Raw genomic sequence first — 18,103 nt, forward strand, 5'->3', positions numbered from 1 at the left:
CCTAAATAGACATTTCTCCAAAGAAGATATACAGATGGCCTACAGACACATGAAAGAATGCTCAACATCATTAATCATTAGAGAAATGCAAATCAAAACTACAATGAGATATCATCTCACACCGGTCAGAATGGCCATCATCAAAAAATCTAGAAACAATAAATGCTGGAGAGGGTGTGGAGGAAAGGGAACACTCTTGCACTGTTGGTGGGAATGTAAATTGATACAGCCACTATGGAGAACAGTATGGAGGTTCCTTAAAAAACTACAAATAGAACTACCATACAACCCAGCAATCCCACTACTGGGCATATACCCTGAGAAAACCATAGGTCAAAAAGAGTCATGTACCAAAATGTTCATTGCAGCTCTATTTACAATAGCCAGGACATGGAAGCAACCTAAATGTCCATCGACAGATGAATGGATAAAGAAGATGTGGCACATATATACAATGGAATATTACTCAGCCATAAAAAGAAATGAAATGGAGGTATTTGTAATGAGGTGGATGGAGTTAGAGTCTGTCATACAGAGTGAAGTAAGTCAGAAAGAGAAAAACAAATACAGTATGCTAACACATATATACGGAATCTAAGGGAAAAAAAAAAAAAAGGCCATGAAGAACCTAGTGGCAAGACGGGAATAAAGACACAGACATACTAGAGAATGGACTTGAGGATATGGGGAGGGGGTGGGGTGAGATGTGACAGGGTAAGAGAGTGTCATGGACATATATACACTACCAAATGTAAAATAGATAACCAGTGGGAAGCAGCCACATAGCAGAGGGAGATCAGCTCGGTGCTTTGTGACCACCTAGAGGGGTGGGATGGGGAGGGTGGGAGGGAGGGAGATGCAAGAGGGAAGAGATATGGGAACATATTGTATGTGTATAACTGATTCACTCTGTTATAAAGCAGAAGCTAACACACCATTGTAAGACAATTATACTTCAATAAAGATGTTTAAAAAAAAAACAAAAAACAAAAAAACAAAATTGACCAACCAGTAGCTAGACTCATCAAGAAAAAAAGGGAGAAGACTCAAATCAATAGAATTAGAAATGAAAAAGGAGTAGTAACAACTGACACTGCAGAAATACAAAGGATCATGAGAGATTACTACAAGCAACTATATGCCAGTACAATGAACAACCTGGAAGAAATGGACAAATTCTTAGAAAAGCACAACCTACCGAGACTGAACCAGAAAGACACAGAAAATATAAACAGACCAATCACAAGCACTGAAATTGAGACTGTGATTAAAATCTTCCAACAAACAAAAGTCCAGGACCAGATGGCTTCATAAGCAAATTCTATCAAACATTTAGAGAATAGCTAACACCTACCCTTCTCAAACTCTTCCAAAATAGAGCAGAGGGAGGAACACTCCCAAACTCATTCTACGAGGCCACCATCACCCTGATACCAAAACCAGACAAAGAAAAAAGATACAGGCCAATATCACTGATGAACATAGACGCAAAAATCCTCAACAAAATACTAGCAAACAGAATCCAACAGCACATTAAAAGGATCATACACCATGATCAAGTGGGGTTGATGCCAGGAATGCAAGGATTCTTCAATATACTCAAATCAATCAATGTGATAAACCATATTAACAAACTGAAGGAGAAAAACCATATGATCATCTCAATAGATGCAGAAAAAGCTTTTGACAAAATTTGACACCTATTTATGATAAAAACCCTCCAGAAAGTAGGCATAGAGGGAACTTACCTCAACATAATAAAGGCCATATATGACAAACCCATAGCCAACATCATTCTCAATGGTGAAAAAATGAAACCATTTCCTCTAAGATCAGGAACAAGACAAGGATGTCCACTCTCACCACTATTATTCAACATAGTTTTGGGAGTTTTAGCCACAGCAATCAGAGAAGAAAAATAAATAAAAGGAATCCAAATTGGAAAAGAAGAAGTAAAACTGTCACTGTTTGCAGATGACATGAGACTGTACATAGAGAAGCCTTAAAGATGCTATCAGAAAACTACTAGAGCTAATCAATGAATTTGGTAAAGTTGCAGGATACACAATTAATGCACAGAAATCTCTTGCATTCCTATACACTAATGATGAAAAATCTGAAAGAGAAATTAAGGAAACACTCCCATTTACCACTGCAACAAAAAGAATAAAATACCTAGGAATAAACCTACCTAAGGAGACAAAAGACCTGTATGTAGAAAACTATAAGACACTGATGAAAGAAATTAAAGATACAAACAGATGGAGAGATATACCATGTTCTTGGATTGGAAGAATCAACATTGTGAAAATGACTCTACTACCCAAAGCAATCTACAGAGTCAATGCGATCCCTATCAAACTACCAATGGCATTTTTCACAGAACTAGAACAAAATATTTCACAATTTGTATGGAAACACAAAAGACCCCAAATAGGCAAAGCAATCTTGAGAAAGAAAAACAGAGCTAGATGAATCAGGCTCCCTGACTTCAGACTATAGTACAAAGCTACAGTAATCAAGACAGTACAGTACTGGCACAAAAACAGAAATATAGATCAATGGAACAGGATAGAAAGCCCAGAGGTAAACCCACACACATATGGTCACCTTATTTTTGATAAAGGAGGCAAGAATATACAATGGAGAAAAGACAGCCTCTTCAATAAGTGGTGCTGGGAAAACTGGACAGCTACATGTAAAAGAATGAAATTAGAACACTCCCTAACTCCATAAACAAAAATAAACTCAAAATGGATTAAAGACCTAAATGTAAGGCCAGACACTATAAAACTCTTAGAGGAAAACATAGGCAGAACTCTCTGTGACATAAATCACAGCAAGATCCTTTTTGACCCACCTCCTAGAGAAATGGAAATAAGAACAAAAATAAATAAATGGGACCTACTGAAACTTAAAAGCTTTTGCACAGCAAAGGAAACCATAAAGAAGACGAAAAGACAACCCTCAGAATGGGAGAAAATATTTGCAAATGAAGCAACTGACAAAGGATTAATCTCTAAGACTTACAAGCAGCTCATGCAGCTCAATATCTAGAAAGCAAACAACCGAATCCAAAAATGGGCAGAAGATCTAAATAGACATTTCTCCAAAGAAGACATACAGATTGCCAACAAACACATGAAAGCATGCTCAACATCACTAATCATTAGAGAAATGCAAATCAAAACTACAATGAGGTATCACCTCACACCAGTCAGAATGGCCATCATTTAAAAATCTACAAACATTAAATGCTGGAGAGGGTGTGGAGAAAAGGGAACCCTCTTGCACTGTTGGTGGGAATGTAAATTGATACAGCCACTATGGAGAACAGTATGGAGGTTCCTTAAAATACTAAAACTAGATCTACCATATGACCCAGCAATCCCATTACTGGGCATATACCCTGAGAAAACCATAATTCAAAAAGAGTCATATACCACAATGTTCATTGCAGCTCTATTTACAATAGCCAGGACATGGAAGCAAACTAAGTGTCCATCGACAGATGAATGGATAAAGAAGATGTGGAACATATATACAATGGAATATTACTCAGCCATAAAAAGAAACGAAATTGAGTTATTTGTAGTGAGGTAGGTGGACCTAGAGACTGTCATACAGAGTGAAGTAAATCAGAAAGAGAAAAATAAATACCGTATGTTAACACATATATATGGAATCTAAAAAAAAAAAAAAAAAGTTTCTGAAGAAACCAGGGGCAGGACAGGAATAAAGACGCAGACGTAGAGAATGGACTTGAGGACACGGGGAGGGGGAAGGGTAAGCTGGGATGAAGTGAGAGAGTGGCATGGACTTATATATACTAACAAATGTAAAATAGATAGCTAGTGGGAAGCAGCCGCATAGCACAGGGAGATCAGCTCCGTGCTTTGTGCCCACCTAGAGGGGTGGGATAGGGAGGATGGGAGGGAGACGCACGACGGAGGAGATATGGGGATGTATGTATATGTATAGCTGATTCACTTTGTTACAAAGCAGAAACTAACAAACCACTGTAAAGCAATTATACTCCAATAAAGATGTTAAAAGAAAAAAAAGGAAAAAAAATGTGTTGAATGGATAAACCAATGAATAAATGAACGGATGCAAATAAAGACCGGCTCAATGTGGGGGAAAAAAAAAAAAAAAAGAGTAGCCCCCGCTCGCCGCAACTAGAGAAAGCCCGTGCACAGCAACGAAGACCCAACACAGCCAAAAATAGATAAATAAAATAAACTTATTTAAAAAAAACCCCACTATTATCCTAAATGTGTATATTATATTAAAAAAAAATGAACCAAGTATCTATATCAAGAAGTTAGAAAGAGCAAAGCAAATTAAACCCAAAGAAAGTAAAAGGGATGACATTTAAAAAAGAAAGATTCAAGGTTGGGAAGGCTCAGTATGGTAAAGATGCCAACTCTCCCCAGACTGACCTATAGGTGTGATAAAATCCCAATTAAGATCTCAACAGATCTCTGTGTGTGGGGGTGTGTGCAACTTGACAAGGGCCAGTGGCAGGATGAGACTAGTTAGGTAGGTAGGGACAAGGTCAGATGGCCTTGTTGAGAAGTTAGAAGTTTAGATTGAACAGGGAGCAATGAAGTGTTTTTAAGCAATAAAGCAATATGGGTTACATTGTAAGAAAGATCATATTGCTAGTAATGTAGGAAAAATTGGAGGCCGAAAAGTAAACTTAAAAGGCTGTTGTAATAATCTACAGATATGATGGTGGCTTTAACTGGTATAGTGGCAGTGGGAAAGGAGAGAAGTGGACAGATTCGAAGCCTACTAAGTAAGTAGAATCTCCAAGATTTGTTGATCAGTTGAGTATGTGTGAAGTGGCAGAGGGAGGAATCATGGAAAATGCCTAAGTTCCTAATTTGGAAAATGGGTAAATGATGTAGAATTTGGAACTACATAATCAACGTCTTGTGACTTTTTCCTGCACTCCCAGGCAATCCAAAAATAGGAATAGAAATAATGGATATATGTGCCTAGTGGTAGAAGAGATTGGCAAAGACATTGGAAGGTGAAGAAGGCCAAAAATTCTGAGGTGGTAGCAAATGCATAATTAAAATGTGGAGCTATAATAACTGATCATGAGGTCCAAGCTAGTTTCATGGCCAGACTAGCACACAGTATGAGAAAACTGAGATGTGTCAATTGGAGGTTAAAATGAAGATGAACAATGAGTTCAATAGAGAGGGGGAGGAAAAGTTGAAGGATAGAAGATCTCAAAATTGAAGATTTTGGAGGTAGAGTCTTTCAAGGTATGTTTAAGTTTAAGATATAGTTGAGTTTGAGGATGACTGAGTTACCCTAGATAAAGTAAAATGGAGATCACTGGCATTAAAAAGGAGCCAAAGAATTGGTGTTAATGTTTATGTCTATGGATGTGGAAGACTCCAACATATTTTTATATACTTCTCCAGCCTTATCTCCCACTACTACTCTGCACACACTCTACTCCACACAAATCAGGCTACTCATCATTTTCCCAATGTTTTGTATTCCTGCCTCTTCACCTTTGCTTGTGAGGGACTCTCTACCTGCAATGCTGTCTTGTCCCTTGCTTCCATGTCCAAATTCTAGTCACCTTCAAGGTCAAGCCTAATACACTATCTACTCCATGAATCCTTCCCTAATTCCCGTGGCCAGAAGTAATCTCTCCTTCTTATGAATTTTCGTAATATTTTGTAATTTCCTTGGTATAGGTGACATTCTATCTTCAGTAAACAGGACTGAAATAATGCATGTGAAAAGTAAAATGCTAAACAAATGAAAATTATTACACTAATTTTTATTTACATGATAGTTATTTAGGTACATGCCTTATCTTCCTACTGCAAACTCCTTAAGAGTAGGGACTCTATTTATTCCAATTGATTTCTCCCATAGCTTCTGACATAATGTCTCTCAGGTTAAAAAAAAAAAGTTCCATTAAATTGAATTAAACCATGGAGGCAAAAGAATTCAGGTAAACTTACATAGAAAAGAGGAACATGTGCTTCCTTTAGGTCAATGATTTTCTTTTTCATTTTAGTTTTATCTAATTGTAATAAACAATGTATAATTAAATTACATTCTCCTGGTTTTCCTCTTACTTCATAAATCATTCATTCTCATCACCTTTTCTGGATCCTCCTCTTCTAGATCTCTAATGTTGGGAAACCCCAGGACTAGACCTTGAACCTCTTCTCTGTATACGTTTACTTCCTAGGATATCTGCTCCAGTGTCATGCCTTTAAATACCGTTTATATGCTGATGACTCTCAAGTTTATATATCCAGCTCCAGGCTCTTAACTGAAATTCAGACTCATAAAACTGCCAGCTCAACATCTCCAACTGGATACCTTATTGGCATCTGAAGTTCAATATGCACAAAACTCTTAGTTACTTTACACCCCAAATCTATTCTTGCCCTAGTCTTCCCTACTCTCAGAAAATTGCACCATCATTCATCCTCATTACCCGAGCCTTCAAATCTAAGAGTCAGCACTGATTTCTTTCTTTCAAATCATATATGCAAACCATATTCAATTCATGTCAGTCCTACCTTAAAGATAATTTAATTTATTCCAAGTCAAGCCATTTCTCCCCACCTCCACTGCTACCACCTTGGCTAAATATCATGTTTTACCTGGACTATTATAAGTATCTCCTAATTGGACTCCCTGCTTCCATTCCTTCCTGCTTACAGACAGTTCTCTACTTAGCAGCCAAATTGATCTTAGAGAATGTCAGATTATGTCATCCCCATGTTCTAAACCTCCAACGGTTTCATATCTCACTTAGAATAACATCAAAATGTCTTATCATGGCCACAGGCCCCACATAATCTGGTCCCTAGCTTCCTGGGACTGCATCCTCTACCTCTTTGCACCTTACTTACTCCACTCCTGTCATACTGTCCTTCTTGCTCTTCCTCAGTATTCCATTACTTCCTCAAGCCCCGTGTACCCTCTAAGATCTTGACAGCTAGTCAAGATGAGTGAGGTAACCTTGCACACAGGTATAGCAGATTACTCATCTTTGTTTTTCCAACACCTAACTCAATGAATGGCATATAGTGAAACTCAAAGATGTATTTGAATAAAAAAATAACTCTCTTAAAAAATTTTGAGGTTTTAACCAACCATGTGATTAAAAGGTAAGCCTACATTGTGATGCAGTTGCCAAAAACATCTAATGTTACCTAAGGCTACATTAACAGAAGTGTATTGTTTGGAGAAAAGCAGGTTCTTCTGGTCCAACCAATTCTGGAATGCTGTACATATTTGGCTTCAGATATCACATATTAAGAGGGATTCTGACCCACTGTTACATTTCAGGGAAAGGATATTTTTCAGAAGTGGAAAAACAGTTGTGAAAGAACTGGACTATGCCCTGTGAAGAGCCATGAAAAAAAACTGAGAATCTTTAGCTTGATGAATACTTACTTGATGACTGGGGAGGCGACATGAAAATTCTCCCCAAATAGCAGAAATTCTGCTGCATAAAAGAGAGGTTTATGCTTATTCTTGTTAGCCATAAAGGAAAGAACCAATGGTAGGAGGTTCCAAAGAGAAAGCTTTCAGTTCAACATAAGGAAGAATTGCCTGCCAGTTTTTCCCAAGTCAGTGTTCTGCAGAACACTATACCATGTGAGACTAAACAAAGTGTCTTGTGTCTTTACTGAAGGATATCTCAGAATCCTTAATATGCAAATGTTAAGAAGAAGATATATATGCTTCATTTCCAAAAGTTATTTATCCATAAAAACTTTTATTCACAGAGCACTGTTAATATCTCTTGAAACAATAGTTCATAGAACAGATTGAGTTAAAGCTGCTCAAAAATGAACAGAGAATCTTCTCAAGAAGCACAGTCAGGTTCACATTAAGATATCTGTGGAAACTGGATGGTGTTGCTGTCACTTCGGTACTTCGGAAAACTTGGTAACTAAGACTAGAGTATTAAAGCTTGGGAAACTGAAGCAACTTTCCTTGTTACATTTACAACATGAGACTGACTCAACACAGTTCTAGATGAGAATAATGGAGCAAAACCAATGGAAATGAGGCTCTCTAGGACAACTGTTCTGAACTTTTCCCCCAGCAATACACTGTAGAGTCATGATATTCCCATGTCTGTCCACTGATTCATTCATTGTGTGCAAGGTAATATTTCTCAAATTTTTTCACCAACACAGCAACAAACAAAAACCTGTCATGTTCTACCACTCCTTCCCTCAACCCCCAGATTTTGTTAGAATCCTAATATGGGACCATGTCCCCCATTGAGCATTGCCATTTTAGAAGCTCAAACCTAGAGTATTAATATAACTTTTTTTTTTAATAAACAGGAAAATCCAGGCCTAAATGAAGAAATGGCATTTAAAAATTTTGGGAAAAGTAAAACAGGAAAAATTATCAAAACAGATCCACTACTTTCAGGCCGAGGGAAGTACTAATAAAAAAGGAAGTTGTATTCATAAAAATACTGTCGTTATTAAATACTTGTTGCAATAAGCAAGATGATGTAATAATAAGAAAAAGCTGGTCCAACAACTTTGAAAAGGCAGGGGTGGAAAATTATAATTAGTGTCTACACAGCTGTCCACAGGAGGGCGCACTCTAGGGCTGAAACATTGTAGTCCCTAAGAAGAATGTACACTGTAGAAGAAATGGCTCATTAGGACTTCTGCAATTTATACTTGTTCTCTTTTCCAGAACCATGTTTACTATCTTTAATTTGGTTTCCAAATATCTATCAGTACTGAGAAAGGGGATTTGGGTTAGTAGATAAAATACTGTAATTATCAGAAAGATATATCTTCTCCTATGTGTTAATAAAATGTCATTTTGTTTCCTACTATCTGTACTGAAAAATTAACTAAGGTCTTATCAAATCTGGATACCTGAGAAGCCAGGCCCTGGACCAGATCACACCAGACATACCAATTCTTGAGGTCCTTGTACACAGTACAATTACACTGCTAATGAAGAAACTTGAAATACCATTTCTCTGTTATTCTGCAATTTTGCCTCTAAATCAGCACTTCAAAAAGTGGGGTCAGCAGTTCTAAATGGCAGGTAAAACAATTCCTACATAACTTTGATAACCACAGGGACTAACCTCAATTATACACTTGTGTTTTTCATGGCCATTTGGAGGTAGCAGGCCAGCTTCAGCAACACTACACAAGGTTTACCGAGTTCACTGACAGATGGGAAGACATAGAGTCTCAGGGGCCTTGCTATAATGTACTGAAAAACCCAGTCCTAGAACTGCCTCTATCATGGGAGAAAAGTAGAGGAGATTAGCTCAGATATGATACTACTTCTCTCTTCTAACCAAGTCGGAGTAAAAAATGCTTGAAGATGGTGACGGCCAAGACCAGAGTCAGGAACTGGGGTCTGGGCAGGGTCCAGGGAGTCATTAGAGCTTTGTCTTCTTGGTCTCCAGGTTGATCATGTTTCCTTGGATTTTGGGAATCTGCTTATCTGCTGACCCCTGAATATCCTCTGGCTTTATAGGAACATAGTAGTGGCCCATGATGGAGAAGATCAGGCAGACCACCAGTAGGAGGCAGGAAAACAAAATGAATTCGGCCCACTGCAGGAAGAAATACATATAAGAGAAGAATATGGAGAACCTGAAACTAAAGGGATCTTTATAGGATGAGGACTGGGGAGCAGATTTACCCAGGGTCACCTGTTTAGGAAGAGCTTTGGCAGGAAAAGACAGGGCTCACTGGCCTCTCCTTGCATGGGCCTATTGTAGTCATTATTGCCACTTACATGTCTATTTTTCTGGCAAAGTCTGTGGGTATCTAATCCATCTCAAGTCAGAGGGCTGAGTGGGGAATGTGGGAGACAGAGGGGAGGGGGAAGAGAGAGCAGAGGAAGTTGGAGGGAAATTCTTGGGTAGACACGTGCTCCTGCTTCCCTTAGGTCCATACCTGTACCAGGCTGCTGAACTGTGCCACAATAAGCACGATGATGTTCCCAACTGCAACTGTCAACAACCAGGCTGCCTGGAGTACCGACTTCATGCTAGAGGGAGCCTAGAGAGGACACAAATTTGTTAGTAAACAAACTCCCTACACCACCCTCATGCCCCATGCATCTATCCAGAAAACTTCTCCCACAAAAACTTCCCCTACTAAGTTCAGCTATCACATTGATTCAGGGGATGGTAATAATGTTCAAAGTAACAATAAGATGGAGCTCTTAACTGAATATTTTAATTCATTATTTCATATAATCTTCATTACAACCCTAAGGGATAAGTTCTATTACTATTATTTTTTACATAAAGAAAAATAGCATTAGAGAGATACACTTGCTCAAGGTTACACATTAGGTGTGCAGCCAAAATCTGAATGTGGGCAGTTTGATTCCATAGCCCTTATTCTCAGTATTTAAGTATCCTTTTCTGGATCCCAAACAGCATAGGGATCCCGCCTGCCATTACCCTAGGAGTCAAGTTGATACTCTGTTCAGGACCATAAGGAATCTAAGGCCAAAAAATATGGAGGTCTTGGCCAGGGTCACATACCTAATTAAGGCAGTGCCGGGATTAAAACTCCATCCTCTGAGCAACAGCTCCACCTCCACCTTCCACTTGCAAAAACCTACCTGAGAATAAGAAAACTCAAGTCCTGTGACAGAGAACATGACCTCCCCAGCTGTAACAAGGGCATATTGTGGTAGCTGCCATGCGATGGACATTTTGTTGGCTGGGATATATTCCATCTTCCAGGCCTGAGGACCCTGACTGGTGCTCTTAGTGAGGGAAAGAAGAAATGGGCTTGTCAGGAGTCTCAAGTAAATATTCCTGGCCTACAACATTTTATGGTCTTATATCCATCCCCTCATTGTATTTTCATCCTTGTGCTACCAAGCAATTTCTACACAATTTCAGTTTTTTGAAATTCCTTTCACTAACACTGAACTCACTTCCCTGACTTCAGTCAATCAAATACCATTACTGCAGAGCCCTTAAATGGTAGACTATTTTGATACTGTACTTTGGATTCCCACCATTTTGACCTACTGGGTATTTTGATCCTGACCAACATTTTAAATGTAAAATGGCATCTGAATTATACAAACACAATGAATTTTCAGAAAAGCATGTACTTAAGAAAAGTTTAACTCCTTGTTAAATTTTCTATGTAAATACAGTTAAACTATTTCTAACATTTTCCATTTAAATATCTATTTTACTAAAATTACTTTTATCAAAATGAGTTATTTTCTTGGTAACCCTTACATTGAAGATTTTCTTGATCAATGTTTTAAAATCCATATCAAATACCACTTGCTATGTTGAATTCTATTTATTAGCCATTATTTTTGAACTCAAATCTTACACATTCAAATTTTGTCAAAAAGATGCAATTTTTCTGTAAAATTTTGGTCAAAAAGAATCTTTTCAGGGTCAATTTTTTGTTATTAATGTTACCAATATACACGATTCTACAATTCTTTTTTCATCTAAAATTACTTTTATTACATGCAGGTTTTTAGCTGTAGTTGGTTTTATTTTATATAGATTATATTTACTAATATTTCTTACAATAATGGAATTAAATTTTTGGAATTATGTATTTTTGTTGGAGTAAAACCAAGTTATTAGGTAGTAAGTGTTATTAGATAGCCAGTGTAATATCTGGATATATCATGAGATAAAAATAGCGGAGCTAAAACATATAGGTCAAAAGTCCCTGAAATCAAAAGTCTTTGATGTCCAAATGCCCTTGATTCTCTGAGTCAAAACCCATTGCGTTTGAAATGTAGTAAGGCAAATGTTGTTTTAGTTGGTATTGTGAACAATACCTGGGCATATATTTGGGTTTTCTTAGCCTAAGAGAAGACTGTGACCTGAGCTTGTAAATCAAGGTCACATTCTCAAATACACACAGGCAGGTAATTAACTAAACAAAGCAGGCTGAATGGTAATGATAGGGACTATGGTGAACTGGACAGCCCAGCCCCATCTAAAGTGTACAGGCACTATAGCACCAGCCAACTGACATGGTAATACCTGTTATAGAATCTTCTGATTTTGTTTTTAAGAAATGTAAGGATTCCAGTTTCTTAGGTAAAATCACTCTAATTTTAAATATTGTCAATTAATAATAATTATTTTTATTTTTGTCAAGACTGTACAGACCAAACAAAACAGGACTACGTGAGGAACTGGGCCCTCAGGCCTCTAATATATGATCTCTACTCTAGATGCTTATTATCCTGGCATTCAGAAACAATATATATAGCCTCTATCTTGAGCAGTATATGAGAGACAGAAGGAAAACACCAGGAATGCAAGTGTTATGGGTTGAGTTGTGTCCCCCTAAAACTCATGTTGGAAGTCCTAACCCCTAGTACCTGAGAATGTGACCTTATTTAGAAATAGGGTTGTTACAGATAGAATTAGTCAAGTTAAAATGAGGTCACTAGGGTGGGCTCTAATCTAATGTGACTGGTGTCCTCATAAGAGAAATTTGAACATAGACAAACATACAGGGAGAACTCCATTAGAAGATGAAGGCAGAGACTGGAGTGATTCTTTTACACATCAAGAAACACCAAATACTGCCAGAAAACCACTAGAAGCTAAAGGAAGCTAAATGAAACAGATTCTTTCTCACAGCTCTCAGAAGGAACCAGCTCTACCAACACCTTGATCTTGGACTTCTAGCCTTTATGACTGTAAGGAAATAAATTTCTGTTGATAAAGCCACTCAGCTTGTGGTACTTTGTTACAGCAGCCCTAGAAAACTAATACAGCTAGGTTGGTTTAACATCAGAAAATCAATTAATATAATATACCATATCAATAGAAAACCATATGATTATCTCAATAGACACAGAAAAAGCATTTGACAAAATTCAACCTCCCCCCTTCAGAGTAAAAAACAAACAAAACCCACAACAAACTAGGAATAGAAGGGAACTTAACCTGATACCTGATAAATACCTATGAAAACCCCACAGCTAACATACTTAGTGATAAAAGACTGAATGCTTTCCCCCTAGGAGGATGTCTACTCTCACCACTTCTATTCAATACTGTATTGGAGGTTCAAGCAAGAGCAATTAGTCAAGAAAAAGAAATAAAAGTCATCCACACTGAAAAGATAGAAGTAAATCTTCTTTATGCAGATGACAGGATCTTGTATGTAGAAAGTCCTAAGGGATCCACTAAAAAACTATTAAAACTATCAAATGAGTTCAGTAGGGTTGCAGGACACAAGATCAATATCAATTGTATTTCTACATATTTGCAATGAACAATCTAAAAATGAAATTAGGAAAATGATTACATTAGCAACAGCAAAATAAAGAATAAAATACTTAGGAATAAATTTAACAAAATAAATGTAAAACCTATACTCTAAAAACTACAAAATATTGTTGAAAAATTTAGGTCTTAAGGAAGACCTAAATAAATGGAAAAACATCTCATGTTCACTGACCAGGAGACAATATTGTTAAGATAGCAAAACTCAAAATCACCTACAGATTCAGTGCAATCCCTCTCAAAAATCCCAGCTGGCTTCTGATCCTAAGCTGATCCTAAAATTCATCTGAAAATTCATGGGACCCATAATAGCCAAACCAATCTTTAAAGGGAAGAACTAAGTTGAAAAACTCATACTTCCTGATTTTGAAATTTACTACAAAATAACAGTAACCAAGAGATTATTGTACTGGCACAAGAATAAATATATAGATCAATAGAATAGAATTGAGAATCCAGAAATAAGCCTTCACATTTCTGGTCAATTGACTTTTGACAAGAAATGTCAAGACCATTTAACGGGAAAAGACGAGTCTTCAACAAATTGTGCTGGGACAACTGGATATTCACATACAAAAGAATGCAGTTAAGCCCCAAGCTCACATCATATACAAAAATGAACTCAAAATGGATTAAAGACCTAAATATAAGAGGTAAAACTATAAAACTCTTAAAGGAAAATAATGGGCATAAATTCTCATGACACTGGATTTCGCAATGGTTTCTTAGATGTAACACCAAAAGCACAAGCAATCAAAGAAAAAAATTGATAAATTGAACATCATAGAGATTAAAAATGTTAGTACTTCAGTGGACACCATTAAGGAAGTTAAAAAGACAACCTATTGAATGGGAGGAAATATTTGCAAATATATATCTGATAATTGACTTATGTTTAAAATACATAAGGTAGGGCTTCCCTGGTGGCGCAGTGGTTGAGAATCTGCCTGCCAATGCAGGGAACACGGGTTCGAGCCCTGGTCTGGGAAGATCCCACATGCCACGGAGCAACTGGGCCCGTGAGCCACAATTACTGAGCCTGCGCGTCTGGAGCCTGTGCTCCGCAACAAGAGAGGCTGCGATAGTGAGAGGCCCGCGCAACGCGATGAAGAGTGGTCCCCGCTTGCCGCAACTAGAGAAAGCCCTCGCACAGAAACGAAGACCCAACACAGCAATCAATCAATCAATCAATCAATCAATCAATAAGAACGTGAATTTCTAAAAAAAAAAAAAATACATAAGGAATGCTCACAACTCAATAATTAAAACACAACCCAATTAGAAATTGGGCAAAGAATTTGAATAGACATTTCTCCAAAGCAGATTACAAATGGCCAAAAAGTACATAAAAAGGTGCTGAACATCATTAGTCATCAGGAAAATATAAATAAAAACCACAATGAAATATCATTTCATACCTACTAGGATGGCTATAATTAAGAAGATAGAAAAACAAGTGTTGGCAAAGATGTAGAAAAATTGCCACCTTCTATTGGTGGGAATGTTAAATGTATGCTCACTTTGGAAAAGTCTAGCAGCAGTTCCTCAAATGGTTAAACATAGAGTTACCATGTGACCCAACAATTCCACCCAAGAGAAGTGAAAATATATGTCCACACAAAAACTTGTACATGAATGTTCATAACAACATTATTTATGTTAGTCAAAAGGTGAAAACAACCAAATGTTCATCAACTGATGAATATGAATAAAATGTGTTATACCTATAAAATGGAATATTATTGGGCAATAAAAAGAAATGAAGTACTGATGTATGCTATATGAATGAACCTTAAAAAATATGCTAAATGAAAGAATCCAGACACAAAAGGCCACGTTATATCATTCCATTTATACGAAATAGGCAGAATAGGCAAATTTATAGAGACTGAAAGTAAACAAGTGGTCGCTAGTGTTAGAGGGTATGGGGGGGAATAGTGAGTAACTGCTAAGCTTCTTTTTGGAATGATGAAAATGTTCTAAAATTACACAACTCTGTGAATTTATTAAAAACCATTGAACATACATTATTGAAAATATATTCTATATATGTATTGAATATACAATATATATTGAATATGTTAGTGCATTGAAAACCATTATACACTTTAAGTGGGTGAACTGTATGGTATATGACTTATATCTCAATAAAGCTGTAATAAAAAATGGCATACTAAAGATATGCTAATTAAATTAATTAAAATTAAAAAAACTTTACAGATTATTCTCATCACACTTCTAGAAATTTTCCATCTTTTTCTTATTCACTGTCTTCTTTTTATATTTAATACAATGTCAAAAGTAATGAAATAAAATTAGAATCAAGATTCACATCAGAATTAAAATTCAGAGGTGTCATGTCCTGAGTGCTGAGACAATTGCTTTTGATGGAGCACAGTTAATTCATTCCCTAAACTTTGTGTAGAGATTGACATTTGCTACCAGTCTTGGTATTTCAGACTGTGATATGCTAGCAGATCAGTTTCCAAGGAGCTAGGAGACCCGCATGTGGAGTCAGTCAAGAAGACCTAAACAATTATTGTTTTCTTGGGGCCATAATGAGACTGCAGCAGACCATGTCACCTCATAGCAATGACTCAGGATAAATTATGTCTACCATTCCCCAAGACCCTGTGCCTGTTGCCAATGTTATCTCTTTTAAGTCCTCATGGAGACCTTAGTAGGTTTTCTAAAGTCACTACAGAAACTATCACCTTACACTAGAAATAAGTATGTGATGCTGTCTTGCCACAGAGTCTTCTTTGGGTCCCAGGATAGATACAGATTCAGATAGATATAGATTTATATATATATATAGATATGATATAGTTATATAGACATAAATATAGATACAGATATATGGAAGGAGAGAGTAAGGGTGGCCATGAGCTACTTACATTAGTAATAACAAACAGATAAGCTGCACCAAAGTCTAGTAGACCCAAATTCAGTGAAAAGTCCTCATTTTTTGTTCTACAAGGCACTGCAGGATATCTGGAACAGGATAAATTTAGGTTAGAATCAACATTACAGTTTAGAAAAGCACTCCCATCTCTGGAGGAAAGAGTGATTTCATCTCTCTACTGATGGTGAATCAATCAGCAAAGCTACCATTTCTCTTTGAGGAGAGGAGTCTCAGAGTGAATTATTTTCATGTCAGATGTTTTCTACCCCTGATCTGAGCTTTTCATTGTCTGTTGGCTAATTTTTTTTTTCACCTTAAACCTGAATGCAGAAGGCACAAATTCTCTTCTTTTGTGAACTTCAGACTCTAAGTCTTCTCATCTAAATTTTACGAATTTTTCTCTTCTAAGTCTTATGAATTAGTGGAACAGCATAAAACAGTGAACCTGAAAGGATAAGCTCGAAGGAGGTGTTAATAGGAGTTACCAAAGGGTAGGAGTGGAAGCCAATAATAAACTGGCAAACCTCCCAGAGATGGCCTGTTGACTATACAGTATGGCCTTTACAACAAGCATGATCTCAATATATCTGTGCAGAAAAAGGTGAGACTGAGGGAAGGAGGCAAAGGTCGAAAGAGAGCAGGAATCTGTGTGTATTTAAAATTAGCTGAGATATACCTAATCCTCCCACCTATATGCAAAGAAAGCATTTAAAAAACAGTTGTTGATAAAAGTAAAATTACAAGGGTAATGCTCTTACTCTCCTCTTTGCACACTTCTGTAAGCAGACACACCATAGTCTTCTTCAACACGGAGGGAGCTATCTGTACCCAGGGAGATGTTGATCTCTTCATGCAAAGTGTTAACAAACCTAAGGGTAGAGACATTGTTACAGATCAGACTAACTCTCCCACCTGATAAAAGGGCAGGGGCCTTTTCTGTTTTGTTTACTGCTATATGCCTAGTGCCTAGAACAGTGGCTGGCACATAAAAGGTACGTGATGTATATTGTTAACTGGGTGAATAAACGAACTCACATGTAAGAAGCAATCAGTAGTCTTAGCTGTCCCTAACCTTTTCTTTCCTCAGGTATTAGCTTTTTATCTGCCACACTCTCACCTGATTTCAGCTGGGATGACACTATTGTGATCACCCATGGCAGTCCGAGTCTCCTTACTAACCCACCTTAGCTGCACCTAATTTCTTTCCCTCTTCTAATGGTGTAATTCATCAACTGAGACTCCACTAAGAAAAATAATTATGTGTGTATATATATATATATGTATATATATATATATATACATATATATATATATATACACATGTATGTATAAATACATACCAGTATTTATATAAAACTGATACTTTATCCTCTTACAAATGAAGTCTGATTTGACTTATGCAAAGCTCAGACTCCCAGCCCACAGTAGGTTGAACTATCATTGTTTTGGGTCTGCAGATAACCCTGGACTCTTTCAGAACCATCTTTCTAGTCTTTTGAACCCAGGCTGCTAAATTGCTCCCTCAGTTTGGGTTTCTGGTAGCATTTGCGTTGGTCCCTGGCCCATGGGATTAGAAGGGCAGTTCCCTCTAAAATCCTTGATATTGATTTCTGGACATTCAATCATCCTGCACTAACCTAGAAATTGCTCCCTTTCATCCTTCCTGGAGGTTCCCATTGCTCTCTGACCCAGGGAAGTCCTATCCTCATTGTTGTCTTACTTATTTTGATCTGTTTACTTTTTCTGAAGCTGCATATGCAAAAGCAGATTATTATGACTGTTCCACCCTTCAGTGAAATTCAAACTTTTCATTGAAAGTTCTCCTCTAAAATGCTATTCTCAACAGCAACCATCTAATAGGCACATGCATCTGTCTATTTCATGTCAGATTCCTG

General features: G+C 37.2%; 2 protein-coding genes across 4 annotated transcripts in view; one reads left to right on the forward strand and one right to left on the reverse strand.

Annotated features, from left to right (window-relative positions):
• ILDR1 (immunoglobulin like domain containing receptor 1) overlaps positions 1-18,103 on the forward strand; it is a 78,369-nt gene that overhangs the window by 59,437 nt on the left and 829 nt on the right. The window lies entirely within an intron of this gene.
• The window catches only part of SLC15A2 (solute carrier family 15 member 2), a 37,182-nt gene continuing 26,833 nt past the window's right edge, over positions 7,755-18,103 (reverse strand). For both annotated transcript variants that reach the window (XM_059920998.1, XM_059920997.1), the window contains 5 exons: positions 16,967-17,077; positions 16,201-16,297; positions 10,633-10,779; positions 9,954-10,058; positions 7,755-9,607 (listed from right to left, as the gene is read on the reverse strand). In XM_059920998.1, coding sequence (XP_059776981.1) covers positions 9,431-9,607; positions 9,954-10,058; positions 10,633-10,779; positions 16,201-16,297; positions 16,967-17,077 — 637 coding nt within the window. In that variant the 3' untranslated portion in view covers positions 7,755-9,430. The remainder of the gene's footprint in view (positions 9,608-9,953; positions 10,059-10,632; positions 10,780-16,200; positions 16,298-16,966; positions 17,078-18,103) is intronic.

The sequence above is a fragment of the Balaenoptera ricei genome, chromosome 4 (genome assembly GCF_028023285.1).
Source record: "Balaenoptera ricei isolate mBalRic1 chromosome 4, mBalRic1.hap2, whole genome shotgun sequence".
In the NCBI taxonomy this organism is placed as follows: Eukaryota; Metazoa; Chordata; class Mammalia; order Artiodactyla; family Balaenopteridae; genus Balaenoptera; species Balaenoptera ricei.